This window comes from Uloborus diversus, chromosome 3 (genome assembly GCF_026930045.1).
Source record: "Uloborus diversus isolate 005 chromosome 3, Udiv.v.3.1, whole genome shotgun sequence".
NCBI lineage: Eukaryota > Metazoa > Arthropoda > Arachnida > Araneae > Uloboridae > Uloborus > Uloborus diversus.
The window spans coordinates 43,289,520-43,308,343 of NC_072733.1; the positions used below are offsets into that span (position 1 = coordinate 43,289,520).

The 18,824-nt window shown below is 34.5% G+C and overlaps 1 protein-coding gene across 3 annotated transcripts in view; it reads right to left on the bottom strand.

The window, feature by feature from the left end:
- Positions 1–18,824, bottom strand: part of LOC129218077 (N-acetylglucosamine-6-phosphate deacetylase-like) — a 66,818-nt gene that overhangs the window by 37,451 nt on the left and 10,543 nt on the right. For 2 of the 3 annotated variants that reach the window (XM_054852270.1, XM_054852272.1), the window contains exons 2-3: positions 18,147–18,357; positions 569–711 (exon numbers count right to left, since the gene is read on the bottom strand). In XM_054852270.1, the coding sequence (XP_054708245.1) occupies positions 569–711; positions 18,147–18,351 (348 nt within the window). In that variant the 5' untranslated portion in view covers positions 18,352–18,357. The remainder of the gene's footprint in view (positions 1–568; positions 712–18,146; positions 18,358–18,824) is intronic. The other variant, XM_054852271.1, reaches the window with a different exon arrangement.

The window sequence follows — 18,824 nt, forward strand, 5'->3', positions numbered from 1 at the left end:
ATTATAACACAACCAACTGGTGGCTACAAAAATAAAATTTTTAATTTTTTAAAAATGGTATGAGATCAGGTTTTTTAAAAAAAAAATTCTGAAATCAGTGGCCAAAAACTTATTGGAATCAGCTATTGGTTTCGAAACACTATTTTGGTTGTAGGCCTGTGTTACCGATAGCAGTATGTCCATGCCCTTGTATTTGAAAAATTCTTCGATATTATTTTAATAACATATAGCAGGAGTCAGCAAGTAATTGTAGCTGGAGTACTGATACTTTTGAAAATTTTTATTGAGGTCCAGAAAAACCCTCATATTCTACACTAATCATTAAAAACTTAAAAAGAAGTCAGTCACGCAAATACATAAAAAAGATTAGAATGAAAAAATAGAAAGCTAACAAGCAGGAGGACAATCAAAATCCCGTAGAATCAAAAACCATTTGTTTCACGTTGTGTTAACATGTTCAAAATTAGCATTGAAAAAACTGCCCATGGTACACTACCTTCTCCTACTATAATCAAATAATATATCCTAGCTACACAACTCCACTGGTTATAGAAAAGTAAAAATTTACCTGGTGATATGTTTCATCAGAGGAAGTGATAACAGTAGGACAAAATGAAGTTACCCCATGTTGAAGTAGCCCTGATGCAACTTTAATCACAGGATTCTGAGGTACATTATAGTTCCCAGTGGAAAAATCAACACCAAATCCCCCTATAAAAAATAATGTTAGTGCAATTAAGGGAGTATTCTAGTCTAGAGGCTTGATTTTATGGGCATAATAGAAACAAAAAAAAAACAATAGCCATTTTCACTATCCATTTTATCAGTTTTTCATTGATACTTTAACAGTATAAAAACATATAATAGTTGAAAAAAAATTTAAAATTGTAGTTGGTGGAGGCTGGCAAAGTGGAGACTCTAAAAAAAGGGGGGGGGGAGTCTCCTGGTTGACGTGATTCCAATCTGCCAGGTGATCTGAAACATAAAGTCAAGGTTAATTCTTATTAAACAAGGGCATAGCCGATTTCAAAACAAAAAAACGTTTCACAAAATGGTGTCTTTTTGAAAAAAAATATTCATTTTTTAGCTCCTTTTTTGAATTTTGATATTTTTTTTAAATAATAAAAATATCAAAAATTACAAAAACCCCTATGCGGGGACAATTTTGATAGTACTAAGGAAGTCTGTACCAAATTTCAAGTAAATTGGTGCATTAGAACTTGAGCTATCTTGTCAACCGTATCGAAAAACTAGTTTCGAAAAAAATTCGTCGAAGTTTGCAGTCTCATTTCAGCAAAAAAGAGTTTATTTTAACAAAATTAACTGTAACTCCAAAAATAATTAGAATTTCCACAAATCTTCTTAGAAACTTATTCTTAAAGGTCTAAACTTTGAGAATATGAAGGAAAACATCGATTTTTTTGAATTTCTAGACTAGAATGCCCCATAAAAGCGAATAAATACTAATACAGTCGACTCTCCCTAACTTGAAACTGAAATGAAGACATAGAAAATTCGAGTATCGAAAATCTTACGAAAAATAATTCCATTTAATATAAGTGCCGTAAAGTGGGGCTACTTGGACCCGAAATTTTCATACTTTTCGCGAGTTTTACACTGAATGCTTTGTTAAACCCATGATGTGAACTGATAACCTTGTTTTTACCACTTTTCAGACGTTCCGCTACCACCTAAAGCCTTTTTTAAACAACAATTTTCACTCTTTATATTTTTTTTCTATTTTTAAAAATTGGGTTCAAGTAGCCCCGCACTGGGGCTACTTGGTCCCACTCAGCAAATCCATTAGAAAAAGCTATAAAACAGGTGGTGGTATCCAGAAGGACCAATGATTTTGAAAATTTAACTCAAAATGTACATTCTAGTGACCACACTATTTATATAAATTGCAAATTATTTATCTAAATTAATATAAAACCAACTTATACATAAAAATATATTTTTAGGCAAACATAATTTCTCAAATCGAAACATAATCTATCTACAGCTAAAACCAATTAAAATGCTCATTATTTAAACATTAGAAATAATGAAAACGCCTCAATTTAATGGCTTGGGTGGATTTTTTTTTCTCTGATATTTTTAATACCTACTTTTCCTAGCTACTAAATACTGCAGGATGCCCCGGCTTGTTTTGTGAACGATCTTTCAATTTCCTTTTTAGAGTTGATGTACTTAAATCAAAATGGGCTGATGCCACTCTCTAAGACATTTTTTCGGAATTAGTTGAATCTGGACAAAATTGTAATTTTTCCTGTTAATAATCCGCATTATTTCCTACTTCAAGGGGTTCTCTTTTTAATTTTGGACCCTTTTTATCCCCAGATCTGCAATAAAACGGGTATAAATAGTAACTAACCTCTTTATTTCAAAAGACACAAACCTTACTTAACATAATTTAGTGATGAAATGTGGTTTGGGGCTGTTTGAACGTTAGGTTCAAGTAGCCTCATTTTAAGGCAACCTGTGTACTTTTACTAACTTATATTAGTTACTTTGTAACTTATATAGCTATAACCTTAAAACACTGTTACTTTATTAAGAAATAGAATGCAAACATAGAACTATCTTGAAGTGATGATATCAGAAGTTTCCATGAACATACATATGAAAGTTTGCAGACACAAAAAACAACTGTTTAGACAACTTGCAATCCCTCAATCAGAAAAAGGCGGGAATAGCAGAAACTTTGTTTCATGCTCCAGTTTCTACCTAGTACTACTATCTGTCATGGAGAAAGTTTTTTAAGTCTATACATTGAGTTGCATAGGACCAGGATGGATCTTAAATACTTTTTTTTCTCATGGGTTAAAGTAGCCCTTGGAGGCTCAAGTATCCCCACTTTACAGTACTATGTACCTCATCAACAAAATCGATTACAAAATAAGAACTTACCATGCTTTATTTAAAATAATTATCTCAGCAATAACAACCCTGTTGTGAAAATTTCTCTGCCAAGAAAACCTTTAACTCTTCCCCACAAAAAAGAAAGCCTTCATCCTAAACCAAAAAACCCTCAACCTTAAAAAGTCATGATACAGTCGACGCTCGATATAACGACCATCTCCGTCTCAGAGAAAAAGGTCCTTATAATGGGTGCTCGTTATAAGAGGTAGAAGTTAAAAAACATATATACATGCATCACGCATGTTATGTTGCTCTAATAAAGTTTGCATTTTTTCAAAGATTCCAGTTAAATTCCTAAAGTATTTTTTATCATAGACATTTTTTAAAAAATAATGGGTGAAAAATATTATGACCGATTTTAAAGTAGAAAATATGGGAAAAAACTGATTACATATTTAAAAATCGTTTACTTAAAAATCATTTATTTTCTGAAGATAAAATCAGAAACACTTGTTTGCCTTTTTAACGCACATGATTTTTGCAAAACACAATTTTGCATTTCAGTTATAGATGATAAGTAGTGTGCTTTTGAAAGAACATTTAAAATTCCCTTGAACATTCAAAACTTTTCACACTAGAAACTTCAGTCTCAATTCCTTCTTCATCTGATCATGATACATCAATTAATTTTTGTGCACAGTATCGAGAAATAGTTCATCTTCTGACAGATGCTCAACACATGCTAAATCAGAATTGATGTTAGCATAATTGTTTTAGTTTAACTCTTCATCCAGTTTCATTTTCTTAAAAACATTTTACAGCATTTCATCTTCTTCATCGAATTTTTCATCTTGGATTGCCTGACTTCAGCAAGTTGCTTTTGCATTTCAGCAGTAGATTCCAATTCCTTTTGCTTTTCAAAATCAACATGATGAAAGCAATTTTTGAGGGTCTTTTCTGAGACTTCATTCCATGCTGCTTCAGAGAGATGCAAAACTGCCAAGATCTTAAAAACCACGTGATCAAACACCAAACTAATATAAAATGTGTCAACCCCTTTTACTTCGGAATCCGGAAATTTCACTTTATACCCCCTTTATTTTTTCTGTGCTGTTTTGAGTAGTACTCCCACCCCCTCTCAAAGTTGGATTGAACACTGAAGACTACATGCAGCTGTCTGTAAACAGTTATCAAGATCATTTCAAGCTACAAATTTGCTTTATTGGAAAAACATCGGAAATAGTGCCCGCTGAATTCGGTCGTTGTATTGGATTAGAAGATACAGAACGGTCGTTATACCGAAAGCAAATTAACATTAAGTTCATAGGGACAAAGTTCGGGCTTTTACCACTGGTCGTTATAATGGAATGGTCTTTATAATGTGTGGTCGTTATAATGAGCGTCGACTGTATCTATTTTGCCCGCCAAGTATCTGCCAAACTATCATCCTCCCTGTTCTCCTCTTTCATCACACCTACTTGAGTTAGCACCTCCTCCCACCTTTAACTCCTCAGAAATATGGATACATCCTTTAAATTGTTTATCTAGTTTGGCGGGAAGCTTTTTTAATTGAGGTGGTTGCTTGGTGAGCAAAAAGCTTCCCGCCAAACTAGAAACAATTTAAAGGATATTAAAATTGTCTAAAGTTTTGTTTTTAGGCCTTTAAATTCAAAATATTTACAGAGTAGAGTTACCAAATTCCATCTCGTCTCCTTTTGTCATTAAAGATGGCTTACAATCAAGTATTTAGGTTTTCAATTTTGAAAACTCTCTGGGGGAGAATGTCTTAACCCCACCATTTCCCTAACATCATACGAGGGCTATCCAGAAAGTAGATTACGTTTTGGAATAAAAAATAAACAAAGTATAGGAAAAATTTTTTATTATATACAGATGAAAGCCACACTCAAATACTACTTTTCGACATAGTCACCATACAAATTAAGGCATTTATCGTAGCGATGTACGAGCTTGGAAATTCCTTCGTCGAAAAATTCGGCCGCCTGCGCCTTCAACCACTCCGTTACCTCTTCTTGCAGCTGTGCGTCGTCATCAAAACGCTGCATAGCCAGCCACTTCTTCATTGCTGGGAATAGGTGGAAGTCGCTCGGTGCCAGGTCGGGACTGTACGGTGGATGAGGAAACAACTCCCACTTAAAAGATTCAAGAACTTTACGAGTGACATTTGCCGTGTGGGGCCGGGCGTTGTCGTGAAACAACAAGATCTTAGAGCTCAACATTCCTCTGCGCTTGTTTTGAATTGCTCTTCTGAGTTTTTGGAGAGTTTGGCAATACCTTTGAGAGTTTATTGTAGTGCCTCTTTCCAGGAAGTCCACCAAAATCACACCTTTTCTGTCCCAAAAAACAGTCGCCATGATCTTCCTTGCCGACATTGTTTGCATGCATTTCTTGGGTTTTTGGGGAGAACTTGTGTGCCCCCACTGCATTGATTGCAATTTCGTTTCACAGTTCACGTGTTTCACCCATGTTTCGTCACCAGTAACGATGCGATCGAGTAAAAAGTCACCATCCTTATGGTAAGCGTCCAAAAAGTTCAACGCTGCAGCCATTCGCTGATTTTTGTGGTCCTCTGTCAAGATTTTTGGAATCCATCTTGCACAAAACTTGTGGTAACCAAGCTTTTCGCTGATGATTTCGTGCACCAAACTTCGCGAAATTTGTGGAAAACTTAAAGAAAGTTCTGTTATTGTGAAATTTCGATTTTCCCGGACTTTAGCATCGACTTTTTCGAGAAGTTCGGCGTTCACTATGCTGGGTCTCCCACTTCGATCTTCGTCGTGAACATTGGTTCGGCCATTTTTAAATCTTATGACCCACTGACGCACTCACCTTCAGTGATAATGTTGTCCCCATACACTTCACAAAGCTGCCGATAGATTTCTATCGGTTTACAGTTTTTTGCAGTCAGAAACCTTATTACTGCGCGCACCTCGCAGCTCGCGGGATTTTCAATTAACGCAGACATTTCAAACCGTCACAGTATCTGAACGAACACAGCACGAACCTCTCACTAGCACGGCTAGATGCAGACTGAGCTGCGCAACGCTTTGACCCCAAGATGGCCGCGCTAGCCCCGCCCCTAGCGGACACAGACGAAAACGTAATCTACTTTCTGGATAGCCCTCGTAAAAGATGTCTTCGAATGTTTTGGTCCTTAATTTCAAATAAGTTTCTTGCTAAAACCACCGAGCAACCACTCATCAAAAAAATATCCCTCAACAATTCTGTTTTAGGATCTCAACTTCTTCGTTCTCTCCCAGCATCATTAAAGTTTTTCAAAAATTTTGTTTTATCACTTTGATTTCAAAAAGGGAGGTGAGAGTTTCCAAACCGATCCCTTCCTGTATCATCATCAAAAATGACAGTTACATAGAGTTAAATTGCCTTAAATGACCTAAAATTGCATTTCTGGACCTTCAATTTTGAAAAATTTTCGGGGAGCACCCGCAATCCCCACCCTTCTGAACATCACCAAGGGAAAATGAAAAAATAGAACCAATCCCTCAATTATCAAAGGGGGAAGGAGCGAGAAAACGCTGCTACACCTCTGAGAAAGATGGGGGGGCGGGGGGATATGATTTCGATACAGTTCGGATATGTGAGGGGGTGAGAGGGCGTAATCTCTAAACTTGACCTAGGGGTGTAAATAGACGTTAATCCGGCCCTGCTCTTGGTGCTAATTCTTTTATTAGTTTACCACCACTTATACATACAATAAGCCCCCAAAGCAGAATACTTGACGATGTTCTGCAACATAAAATCATTTGACCAAAATTGTTCTGCAAGTACTTCAAGCATTGTATACAAAAAAAAACCAACGTGACCTTTCCATAAATCGGGAGCTCTAAATCAAAATCGTTTCATACAGGTTTTTTTTTTTTTTCATTTTTCAGTTTTTAAAACGTTACTGTAGCAATGCATTTCTGTGGAACCCAAACTGATTGAGATTCTCCAAAAATATTTTTTATGCTTTCTAAAATCCATAGAAAGAGCAAAGATAAAAAATTTTATAAAAATCCAAATTTAGAAGTCAAACAACATTTTTTTTGGTTAATTTTACATGGCATGAAGGAGCAATTAAAATAATATTAATAAATAAATGAACTACAGATATAATAAATAAAATGAGTCAAGTTGGGTTGCATATCACAAAACACTTCAAAACTTTCTAAATAATTGAAATATTTTCAGGATGCAAAAGGATTGAAATCCAAAACAAGACGCGCATTTTTCGGCAATGAACGTGTTTCAATATTGGCATGTTTCCAAAACATACGTTTATGGAGGAAATTGCAGTGGATGGAAATCGATTGGGAAAAATAAGGATAAGGGGAACCAAAAGGCTAGAAAAATCAGAATCTTTTCAGATTTAGAATATGAAATTTCTGCAGAAACTGCCGATTTTCTACAAACATCTTCCAATTCAAAATAGAATTTTGCACAAATTCTGCAGATTTCTTTAAAAACAAAGTAAATCTAAAGTTCCTGCAGATAACTTATTGAATTCAACATTTTTCGCGAACTTTCCGCCAAATTATCGAAATTACGGAGAATTTTAGATTTTCTTCAAATTTAAAGAAATCTGCAGAATTTATGCAAAATTCTATTTTGAGTTGGAAGATATTTGCAGAAAGTGTGAAGATTTTCCGCAGAAATTTCACAGACATCTGTAGAATTTCTGCAGAAAACTTGTGTTTGTTTTCCTCTCACATTTAAACAGAGTTGTTATACAGCTCCAGCATCTGTTCTGCGACGTATGTTGCAAATTTAGTAGTAGTCTGCTTTTGGGCAATAAGCCTTTTGTTTTTAAGAGGCACTTAAATTTAATGAATATAGAATATGTATTGCCTAAACCAGGGGTGCCCACTGGGGGGGGATTATGGCGCAAGTTGCGGCATCAAAATTTTTGGGGGGGATTTTTTTTCCAGACGATTTTTTTTCCTTTAAAACATGAAAATTTTGAAATTTGGAAAGAAAAAATATTTAAACTCATTCAATAAGAACGTCATTTCACGTACTCTTCAGGGGCGTCGCCGTAGCACCCCCTCCCTAGTTTTTCAGAAGTGGGGCCGCCAATTTCATTTTAGCGATGAACCTGACGAAGAAAAAGGGAAACTCTTCGTTGTTTTAAAAAAATAAAATAGTAATTATAAATGAACAATTGAAATAATAGTGACAAAAAGCATTTTTTCTGTAAAATTCGAATAGACAACGTAATCATAAAACACAATTTAGGAACATCCACGATTCTCTTTTATTAAGACTGTCTATAAGTAAAGAACGCGGAAATGTACGCTTCAAACATTTTTATTAACGCAAAAAAAGTATTCAGTACAGTACACTCTTCACTAGGCCGCAGAGTGGGTATGTCTGCCTAATCGGAAACTATGGGCTCGGCTCAAATTAAAGTATTATGCATAGAGTAAAATTAGCATAATGGGATGGAGGACCGGTGACAAAACTAACATGGCGCAAGCCTTGTCTCTCGGCGGCCCTGGTTATACAAAACCATACTCCATGGTTCTTCAGTTTAAAAAAAATACATAAATAAATAGGAAATCTTCATTAGGGCAGACCATAGGATAGGGGTCGCCAAAACATTCTTTCCTTTTTTTGATGAAAAAAGTTGTCCTTAAAAACATTGCTAAGTGGAGAAAAATGTATGGGTTACCGAAATAAAGTTGAAATGGAGAGAGAGGAAAAAAAAAACAGTTAAATGCAAAGAGAGATGTAAATTATTGTAATGAATACTCACAACAAAAGTTCTAAATGTTTGAATGTAAAAATTGTAAGTAAATAAAAGCTTGATCAAGAGATGCAGGTGGCATTCTCAAAATAAAATGAAGTGGAATAGAGATCTAAAGTGTCACAGAAAATTACCACATTCGTTCAAAATGTTAAGTCCTTTTTCCAAAGCCGCAAACGCTTGTATTGCAAGAAAACAAAAATATTAGGTGCGAAATCGAAAACTTTACTATGGAAAATCCAAGCAAATGATCGTGTTTGGCAAAGGAAAATTGTCAGAAAATATTGCCACAATTATATTTATCAATCATTAAAATTTACAATGAAGGTACGAGGGACGTAGCCAAATTGAAAGGAAGAGTGGAGAACTCCAGACCCTTCTTTTTACGTCCCCAAAGCTGGTGTGGAAGTGAGTTTTTAAAACTTAGGTTTTGAAAAAATCCCGGGAAAACGTTCTCAAACCCCATTTCCTGACCTAACATCATTAAAGATGACCTACACCTGAGTATTTAGGACTGCAATTTGGAAAAACCGCGAGTGTGCTCCCAACGTAATATCCGAGAAACGCCCTCTCAATTACTCATTCATCATCATTCAAGACCGATTAAATTTCGTCTTTTGGACTTAAATTTAAAAAAAAAAAACTTCCTGAGGCCCCGAAACTGTCGTTTTCCAAATATTACCAAAGATGCTCAAAAATTTCATTGTTAAAGCTTCAATTCAGAAAATTTTTCGGGGGAGATCTCCAAAACCTTATACCCCTTTAACAGCATTTAAAAGCGTCTACGATTGCGTTAACTGAATTTCAATTTTGAAAAATTGCCAGGGGAGGACTCCGAATCTCTCCACCCATTAACATTACCGAAAATCTTCTAAAACTGCGGTTTCAACCGATCGAAATTTTTTTGAGAGAATACCCACCCACCCCCTCTCTCTTTCTCTCTCTCGTCAACATCATCGAAAAATGTCTTGAATCTCGCTTTTAGTGCTTCAATAACGAAACATTTCTGGTCGCGAGCCCCTTCAAAATCTCCCCCCTCCTTTCATCAAAGGTTAGGTTTGGCTTAGATTACTTTTTCGGAGCTTTAACTTCAAGAAACTGACGGTGCACTAAATTTTAACAGAGAAAAAAGTCTACAATCGCGTTTTTAAGGCTTCAAAAGTTTAAAAACTTCGGGAGGGGGCTGCATCTCTCTTTCCCTTACCATCACCACAGATCGTCTAACACTGCATTTTTCGAATTACAATTTTCAAATTTTCCCCGGGGGAGAGCCCCCGAAACTCTCTTTATGTGCCACAAAAAGAAATACTTCAGAATTGGGAATGCGTGATTGAAGTTTGCATTTTCAAAAATTATAGAACGATGACCCTGAGTCTCTTCTCCCTTAACATCACCACAGATCATCTAAAATTGTGTTTTTCAAATAACAATCTTAAAAATTTCCGGGGGAGAGCCTCTGGACCCCGATTTCTGAACATAATTAAATGTAACGTATAATTGTGTTTTGAACTTCAAAATTTGGAAAAAATATCGGGAGAGGATATCCTGGACCTCCTCTCCCCTTCCTCCCAAACTTAAAATATACTATAAAACTACGTTTTTTTGTCTTTAATTTTGAAATAAGGCAAGAAGATAGCCCTACGACATCCCCTAATTTTGACTGATTATTATCCTTACGATTAAATTTAAATTACTAGTACTAAGGTCTACTAAATATGACTATCCCTGCTAAACCGGAAGCCAAATCTCCCCCCCCCCCCTCTCTTTCTCTAGCAACGGCCCTGGTACTCTTTCCAAAATTTAATGACCGTGTCTTTTTCAATGAAGGGAACACATCAAAGACGGCATGGAGTTGGTGTCGATTTCAAAGTTGGATCACACGATTTGATTTCTTATCAATCTTTTATAAATTTTCTGGACGTAGCACAATTTTGCATAATGAATACGTGTGACAATGATGAGAGGGAGAGAGGTAAAAATGTTTTATTGTTTGAAATAATTCTGACCAGTATGCTCTAGATTCATTGATTCATTTCCACCTTGACAATCGTTAAGCACTAGTTTTGAAGTTTGCGAATAACATATTTTTTTATCCCTCCAATCGACAATTAATCTATTTTCTTTATTAGCTGTCTTAAGCTTATGAAGAATTTTTTCAGTGATGTTGGTTTTCGCTGATGGAAGTAGAACAGTCTGTTCTTAAGGTGTTTAAATTATTTTTCATAAATCATATTTACTTTCTTCTATATCTGATATGTATAGGAGAATATTTGATTCGTTAAAATTCTCGAGTTCTGATTTTCGATGTGTACTGAATAGCTGAATCCATTTTTGAGGATTTCCGGAAAATATCTGTCACGGTGTGTGTGATCCATCTTTTTTGGCTATGCGACTTAGGGATGCAACGAATAGTAATTTGGCCGAATACCAAATACCGAATATTCGGCCATAGTCAAGGCCGAATATTCGGCTATTCGGCCGCCGAATAGTTAACTTGTTTTTGTCTAAAAACAAAGCACAGTTTGTATTGAAAGCACATTTGTGTGCATTAAACAGCTTAAAATACTATATCACACTAGAAAAAAAATGTTTTGGAGTGAATTAATTATTTTTTGAAAGCATTAGTATTATCTTTAACAATATTCGGCCGAATAATTACTAATAGCAGGCACTAAGAGCAATTCTATTCATCTTATGTAAACCTATTTAATTTTCTTTTTAAACTGGTAATCTAAAAAATAAAGAATCTATTCAAATAAGCTTCTTTTTTACCTCCCTTTCATAAGAACTTCCTTTTTCAACATTCCTCTTTTACTTTCAAAATCTGTTCTTTTGACTCCCTACCAAAGCTTGTTCTGTATCCTTTCCCCCTTAACCCCTTCTAACTAATGGACTGGTTCTAACTGATAAGGGTTGTAATTGGCAAGAAGGCAGTAGCTCTGTGCAGATCCAGGTTTTGGTTTAATCTGGTATTACATTTTTTTTTACTTTACAAACCTGTTCTTTCAATAGGCTCAATAGTTGTTCTGTCACTACCCTAACCCCTTTCAAAAGAGTGGACTAGTTCTAACTGATAAGAACCCCTTTCAAAAGAGTGGAATAGCTCTAACTGATAAGGGTCAGTAATATTAGTTGCTCTAAGCAAGTATTTTATTCTGTTCTGAGTTCAAAGAAAGCAAAATGGATTTTTCTGTCAATAAAAGAAGTATTGTTTGGAGCATTTTTGAACCTATACCAAATGATTGCACAAAAGCAAGATGTAAATTGTGCAAAAGTATTCTGTCAAGAGGAGGAGTTGGAAAAAAAGCAACTACAAGCTCACTGATGAACCATTTGGCTAAAAAGCATCCAGAAGAATATAATGAAAAAAGCAAAAACCAAACTTGTGATGCAGTTGTGGAAGCAAATATACCATCTACATCTACACCCAGTACAAGTCAAGGCGTAAAAAGGAAGCAAGAAACCATTGATTCACTTTTTGAAAAGAAAAAAAAATGGGACATTAATGACAACCGATCAGTAGAACTGCACACTTTAATTGCGGAAATGATAGCATGCGACAATCAACCATTTAGTTTTGTCGAAGATAAAGGCTTCATTAATTTAATGAAAAAAGCTCAGCCACAGTATAAAATTCCCAGCTGGGAATATTTTAAACAGAAAGTTATTCCTTCTCTTTATGAAGATTGCAAAAAAAAATTGTAACATTAATATCAGATGCAGAATTTATATCACTAACATCGGATATTTGGACTAGTTCTGTCAGCAATGAAAGTTTCATGAGTTTTACTGCCCACTGGATATCAAAGGATTTTATTTATCATCACGCTGCCCTGGAAGCGAAGCATTTTCCGGGAAGCCATACTGGTGAAGCTATCTGTGATATGGTCAAAACAGTGGTTGACGATTGGAAAATGAATGACAAAATCCACATAGTATTACGTGATGAAGGATCAAATATCAAGAAAGGAGTACGTATTTCAAACTTGAAAAATGAATCCTGCTTTTTACACTCCTTGCATTTGACTGTATGCGATGGTTTAGCATCACAAAGATCAATAAGCGATTTAATTGCTCAAGGAAAAAAGATTGTTAAACATTTCAGTCATTCTCCCTTAGCATGTTCAAGATTGAGAAGCATTCAAGCGAATGAGTTAAAAGTTCCTGAGAAAAAACTAATACAAAGCGTGTCTACTCGATGGAACAGTACATATTACATGCTGGAAAGATTATTAGATCAAAAAAACGCAGTTTCTCTATATGCCTCTAAATTTGGGGATATAAGCAACTTAAGTTCAAATCAGTGGACAGTTTTGGAAAAGGTGCTCCATCTTCTGAAACCATTCGAAGAAATAACAAAACAAATTTCACTATCAAAATCATTTATTTCTGAAGTCATCCCAATACTTACAACATTAAAATTATATTTGGATAAATTAAGCGACTTTTCTGGAGTTGGTACAATGAAGGATACTCTTAGCCAAAGTTTAGAGAAGAGATTTTCATCAATTCAAAACAATGAACACTACTGCATTGCTACAGTGTTAGATCCGAGATTTAAATTATTTTTTTTCAACAAAATTGAAGCAAAAGACACTGAAGTTAAGTCAAAACTTATAGCTATTATGAAAAGTACCAGCACTAAACCAGCTGAATTACTGGAGAAAAATATTTCAAGTTCATTCCTTCCAACATCTGAAGCACAAAATTCTTTGTGGGCGTGTTTCAATGAAATTGCAACGCAACCACTAAGTGAAGCCCCGGAAGAAACCTCCACTCAAAATGAAATTGACCGATATCTTTCCCAACCACTTTTGCGAAGAACTGACTGTCCCTTAAAATGGTGGGCGCAAAACACTGAAGCTTATCCTAATCTATCTCAGTTAACCAGGAAATACCTTTCAGCACCAGGAAGCACTGTTTATAGTGAACGATTGTTCTCAGAAGCTGGAAACATTTATGAGAAAAAGAGAAATAGACTTTCTCCTGAAAATGCTGAAAAATTATTGTTCTTACATCATAATTTGCGTGCGTATAAAAATAAGTAACTGTTTTATGATAACATATGATAAAATTATGATATGTTCCCAAGTCCCCAAAATTATTTTTTTCAAGTTTCAATTCATTTTTTCCCGCATTTCTTTTTTCTAAGTAATTGTGTAATATTTATGTTTATCATTTTAACCACTTCTCTATCTCTAGTTGTTGTGTCCATTCAATTATTTTTGAAGAAGCCAATCTACACTAATAGTTATTGCTTAATGCCAAGAGGGGCAGTTTTCACCCCCCCCCCCTTTTTTTTGTTTAGTGCAAAAAATTCCATTTTTAAGTGATAGAATACTAGGTTAGATTAGAAATACTTGTACTCTAAATGATTTTTATTTTTCTCTCTGCCTTTCTAATTAAAATAATGATGCATTTTGAGATTTCGTAAAGTTTCACGACACTGAATATTTTTGCAATATTGTTTAATTTTTTATTTTCGTTTGTTCTAAAACATCCAAAGAAAATAGTTCCACTTTTGCAATCATAATTTTTTTTTATTTAGCTGAAATGTAATTTTTCATATGGTGTTTATAAATCAGTGTACTTCTGTTTTTGTATTGATATTTTTTCCCAAAATATGTTTATACCAAAATTTCTGAATCCTTTAGTTAGTTGTATTTTAAAACTTGATAAGTCTTATTTCCTTTATTTTGTAAATATCATATTCACAATTGACCATTACACCTATTCTTGGTCCCTTGATTTAAATTTTTATTTTTAAAATAATGATTTTGTCCCTCTATAATCATGCAATGTTTCTTTTTCCCTTGTGAAGGCTTTATAAAAATGTTCATTATTTGGTTAAAACAATTGAATCTAATTTTTAAACAATCATATCCTATTTTAATATGAAACAGAACTTCATTATCTTTGAAAAAAAAAAAAAAAACTTATTGCAGTGTCAGGATCAGGATTATGCATATGCAATATTTACTGCTAATGAACCAATTGCTCTATGTTATTCAAAATGAAAATTTATTATTTACAATTACTTTTTTTTTCTCATTCATAATCTATTACTTGAAAAATAGCATTGTCACACTGTATATATATTTTTAATGTTTTAGTTGGATTAGTACATAAAAGTGGATTAAAAGACTTTTTTAATTTTTATGTATTAAGTTTAGCTATTATACAAAGTACTAGTAGTTTTAGACTTCAGGTCCCTTTTTTCCCTTGCGGCTAATTAAAAATCTGGTTTGAACTTGGACATATCATACTACTGCAGACATTACAAAGGTGGTTTTCAAAATGTTGTAAAAGGAATCTTAATAGTTTATGTCTGGACGAAATTTTGTATTTTAAAGAATAAGAAAAATAAAAGTTTTTTGAATCTTTTTATTTAAGTTATTCTTAAAGTATGGTTTATCAGTACATTATAATTACTTTAATAAGAAGTATCAACCCTTCCTAATATGTCAGGGGAAAACTATTTTGTGTGGTTTTTTCAGAGGTAATTTTGTAGATATATCTTAGTAACCATTCATTAATGTCCACCATTAAATATGACAATGCACTGGATAATGAACCTGACAATGTGCTAGAGGCTGACTTCATTGAAAATATTCAACAAACATGATGAATACAAATTTAAAGATGTAAAATTTTCAACGAAAAAGTGACAAACAAGCTTTTTTTCAAGTATTCGGCCAAGGCCGAATAGTAAACTAGGTATTCGGCCGAAGCCGAATATTCGGCTGACAGGCCGAATAGGCCGAATACTCGTTGCATCTCTAATGCGACTTCAATTTTGGAAAACTTCCAGGAGAGCATCCCCACTGTAACGCCAGAACAACACCCTCTTTACCATTAAGAGTAATCTAAAACTGCATTTCTAGTACTGCAGTTTTGATAAATTTAGAGGAGAGAGTGCCTGATTCCTCCCTCTTTCCTTAACACGATCAAAGACAAGCCTAGAATTGCATTTTTGGAGTATCAATTTCAAAAAATTGCCGGGGAAATGGCACCGAAATTCACCTTCCACTAACATTATCAAGATCTATCAAAACTGCGTTTTCAAAGCTACAAGTTCAAAAATTTAAGTAGAGCACCTCCCCCCCCCCCTTCTCGTCAACATTATTAAAAAATCGTCTTAAATTTGGTTTTCAGGGCTACAATTTTGAGAAAATTCCGCGAGAACATCCGAAAACTCTTTTTCTTAACGTCACAAAGGTCCGCTACAATAGCAATTTTAGAGCTTCAATTTCAGAAAACTGCTTTCCCCACAACCATAGATAGCATCTTAAGACTTCAATTTTGAAAATGTTCCTGGGACGAGCCCTAGTATCTCTTCTTTTCCTATCACCACAGATAGTCTAAAACTGCGTTTTTAGAACTACAATTTTGAAAGCAAAGGAGAGCCCTCCTTAACACAACGTTAGACTAACTACAATTGCGCTTTTAAAGTTTCAATATTGAAAAATTACCGGGAAGAGGTCGCCAAACCTTTTATCCCCCTTACATCACCAGAGATCGTCTAAAACTGTGATTTTAAAACTACAATTTCTACAGTTTTCCGGGGGAGAAACCCCCGGACCCCTTACCTAAGTGACAATAAATTCCCGTTTCAATATTCATAGTGTATACATGTACATCTAGTAATGACTCCATTCCAAGCCAGAAAATTGAATCCACTCTCCCTGTAGTTATTCATACGTTTGAAAAAAAAAAAGGTATAGCAAAATTCAGGGGTACCCAAAACTTGTTTACTCAAGGTCCACGTTGTAAACCATGAATTTGACTGGAAATTAAACACTCTAAAAACTGTTATGTTTAACCCGATTCGACAGCGTGCAAATTTTTTTTTTTTTTGGGGGGGGGGGGGGAATTTGCGCCATTGAGCTTGGGGGGGATGGGCACCCCTGGCCTAAACTCTTAATCTACTTCGTTTTTACATATCTTCTTGGAAAATAACTTTTTTTCAAAAATTAAAATACTTAAAGACTGTTTTCACTTAATGAGGTTTAACCTATTTATGTAGAAACAAATTTGTACAAAATATTTAATCAAATGATCTAGATCAGCGATTGGCAACCTAAATGAACAGCCGATCTATTTTCCAAGTTTGTCAAACACCAGGATTGACTTCACTGGGTGGTGGTGGCAGGGCTGATCTTTCCTCACTGCTGCGCCACTGATAAATTCTGTTTGAAGCTATGCTAAAAAATTATAAAACATTCATACCAGGTTTTACCTGTCAATCCATACTAACTTTTGCAGACATTATTTTTCAAGAAAAGACAAAAATGATTTTTCTCTTTTGGCCCTTTCAGCAATTTTAAATAATTCTGAAAAATCTTCAAAACCATTTTGATTCAGAAGTTGAGCCTAATTTTTCCCCAGAAAATAATGTTTATTAATGGTACACTATTAAAAAAATAAATAAGGTCCAAAATGTCACCGGGATCAACTGAAAACAGGCTCGAGATTGACCAGTCAATCGCAATCGACAGGTTGCCTACCGCTGATCTAGATCAACCAGCAAAATATACAATAGGCAATGCTTAATGTGATCACGTTGGGACAAATACAATTTGATGACAATATCCGACTGATAAAAATAGCCGAAAAGAATCCAAGAAACCCAAAATAATTTTTCTTTTTTTATTCAATCAAGGAGCTACTTTTATTTTCTTTTAACTGCAAATTAAAATTACAATGACTCAACTAAACTCTGTTTTAAGTTATAAATCACGAAAATAACAGAATGGAAGTAGCAAAGTCATAAAGAAAATTAAAATATGTAATTTTTAAAAACATAGTAAAAGGTCAGATAAAATATGCTTGTTTACTCCTGCATCTTTTCCCCTGATATTCGTAAACCAGTTTCAAAGCAGATTCAACTTCACCATTGTTTCCATCACGGTTTCGCTTGTTTAAATTTTCATTGCTTCATTTTCAATCTCATCACGATTCTTAAGAACTGACAAAGTAATGGCTGAGAAATTTTTAGCTATGCTGCGGCATTTCTTTGACTCAACATCCGGGTAAGTTGTGTGGGAGAAGATCACCACCTGCAACCACGGACATGTCCAGTGACAGAAGTTTTGCATGTGCAAATGAAAGGCATCTTAGGACGTCTCGTATCTTGGCTTAGGCATCTTAGGATCTGGTCTGTGGTCACTGAGAACGAAATTCCTGATGTTTTTTTTCTAGAAAAAAATTGCAATGATATTGAATACCACAAAATGCCACACAGAAAGTTAGTCTTGTTAGAGGGTTTGCCTTTGTATTTCTGTTGATTGAAGATCAAAAACAGGGAAAAAATTGGAAGTTTCTGAAAAGGTGATAACAATAGAAGAAGACACTGATATAAACATGCATTAATATACAAGTGTTCCAGGACCTTGTGATTCTGATAACATTAATCCTGATCAAATTAAGCAGTGCCTAGTGTATTAAATTTCAGTTCTTGCTGCTGGAAACAGATGTAGCTATATCTTAAAATATTTTCTTAAAAATTACCCACCATTTATTTGTAAGTCAATAAATCCAGGGGCAATCAAGGCTCCTTTGCAGTCAATCTTCACATCAGCTACAATTTTTTCATCATAAAATATTGGTTCTGGATTCACAATTTTGGAGTCTCTAACCCAAAGATCTTCTTTATATATGCGTGAGCTCCGTAGAATTCTACAGTTATAGAATTGAAAGAGTGTTCCTGATGATTTCATAGTTACCTATAGCCAAGATGTTCATCACGTTTAGCAAAAATAAAAGAGAAATAATGATTGTAATTTTTTTATATAATTCTTAAAAGTTTGATATTTGGATAGTAAATTTTGAGAAAATAAACAAAATAATTGTTAGAAGCAATAAAAGGTGAATTGGGAAAACTACACAGCAATTTTCAGGCAATTTAGGTTTCAGCAAATTAAAATTTCTTACAACATACATGAAGTTATTATTTTTTCATCAATCTCACTAAATAACACAAGAAAAAGGGTAGGAGACATCACAAGCCCTTGGTTTTAATTTATATTGCCAAATTAAATCTACGAAAACGTATAAATAACTTTATTTAAGGTTAGTCCCTACCAGGTTACGGCCATGCCATTTGAAATACCGTCAAACCTTGATATTGTAAACCTTCTTATCTGAAAAAAAAAATATCTGCAGCTTCTATACAAACTCCTATGCATTTTCC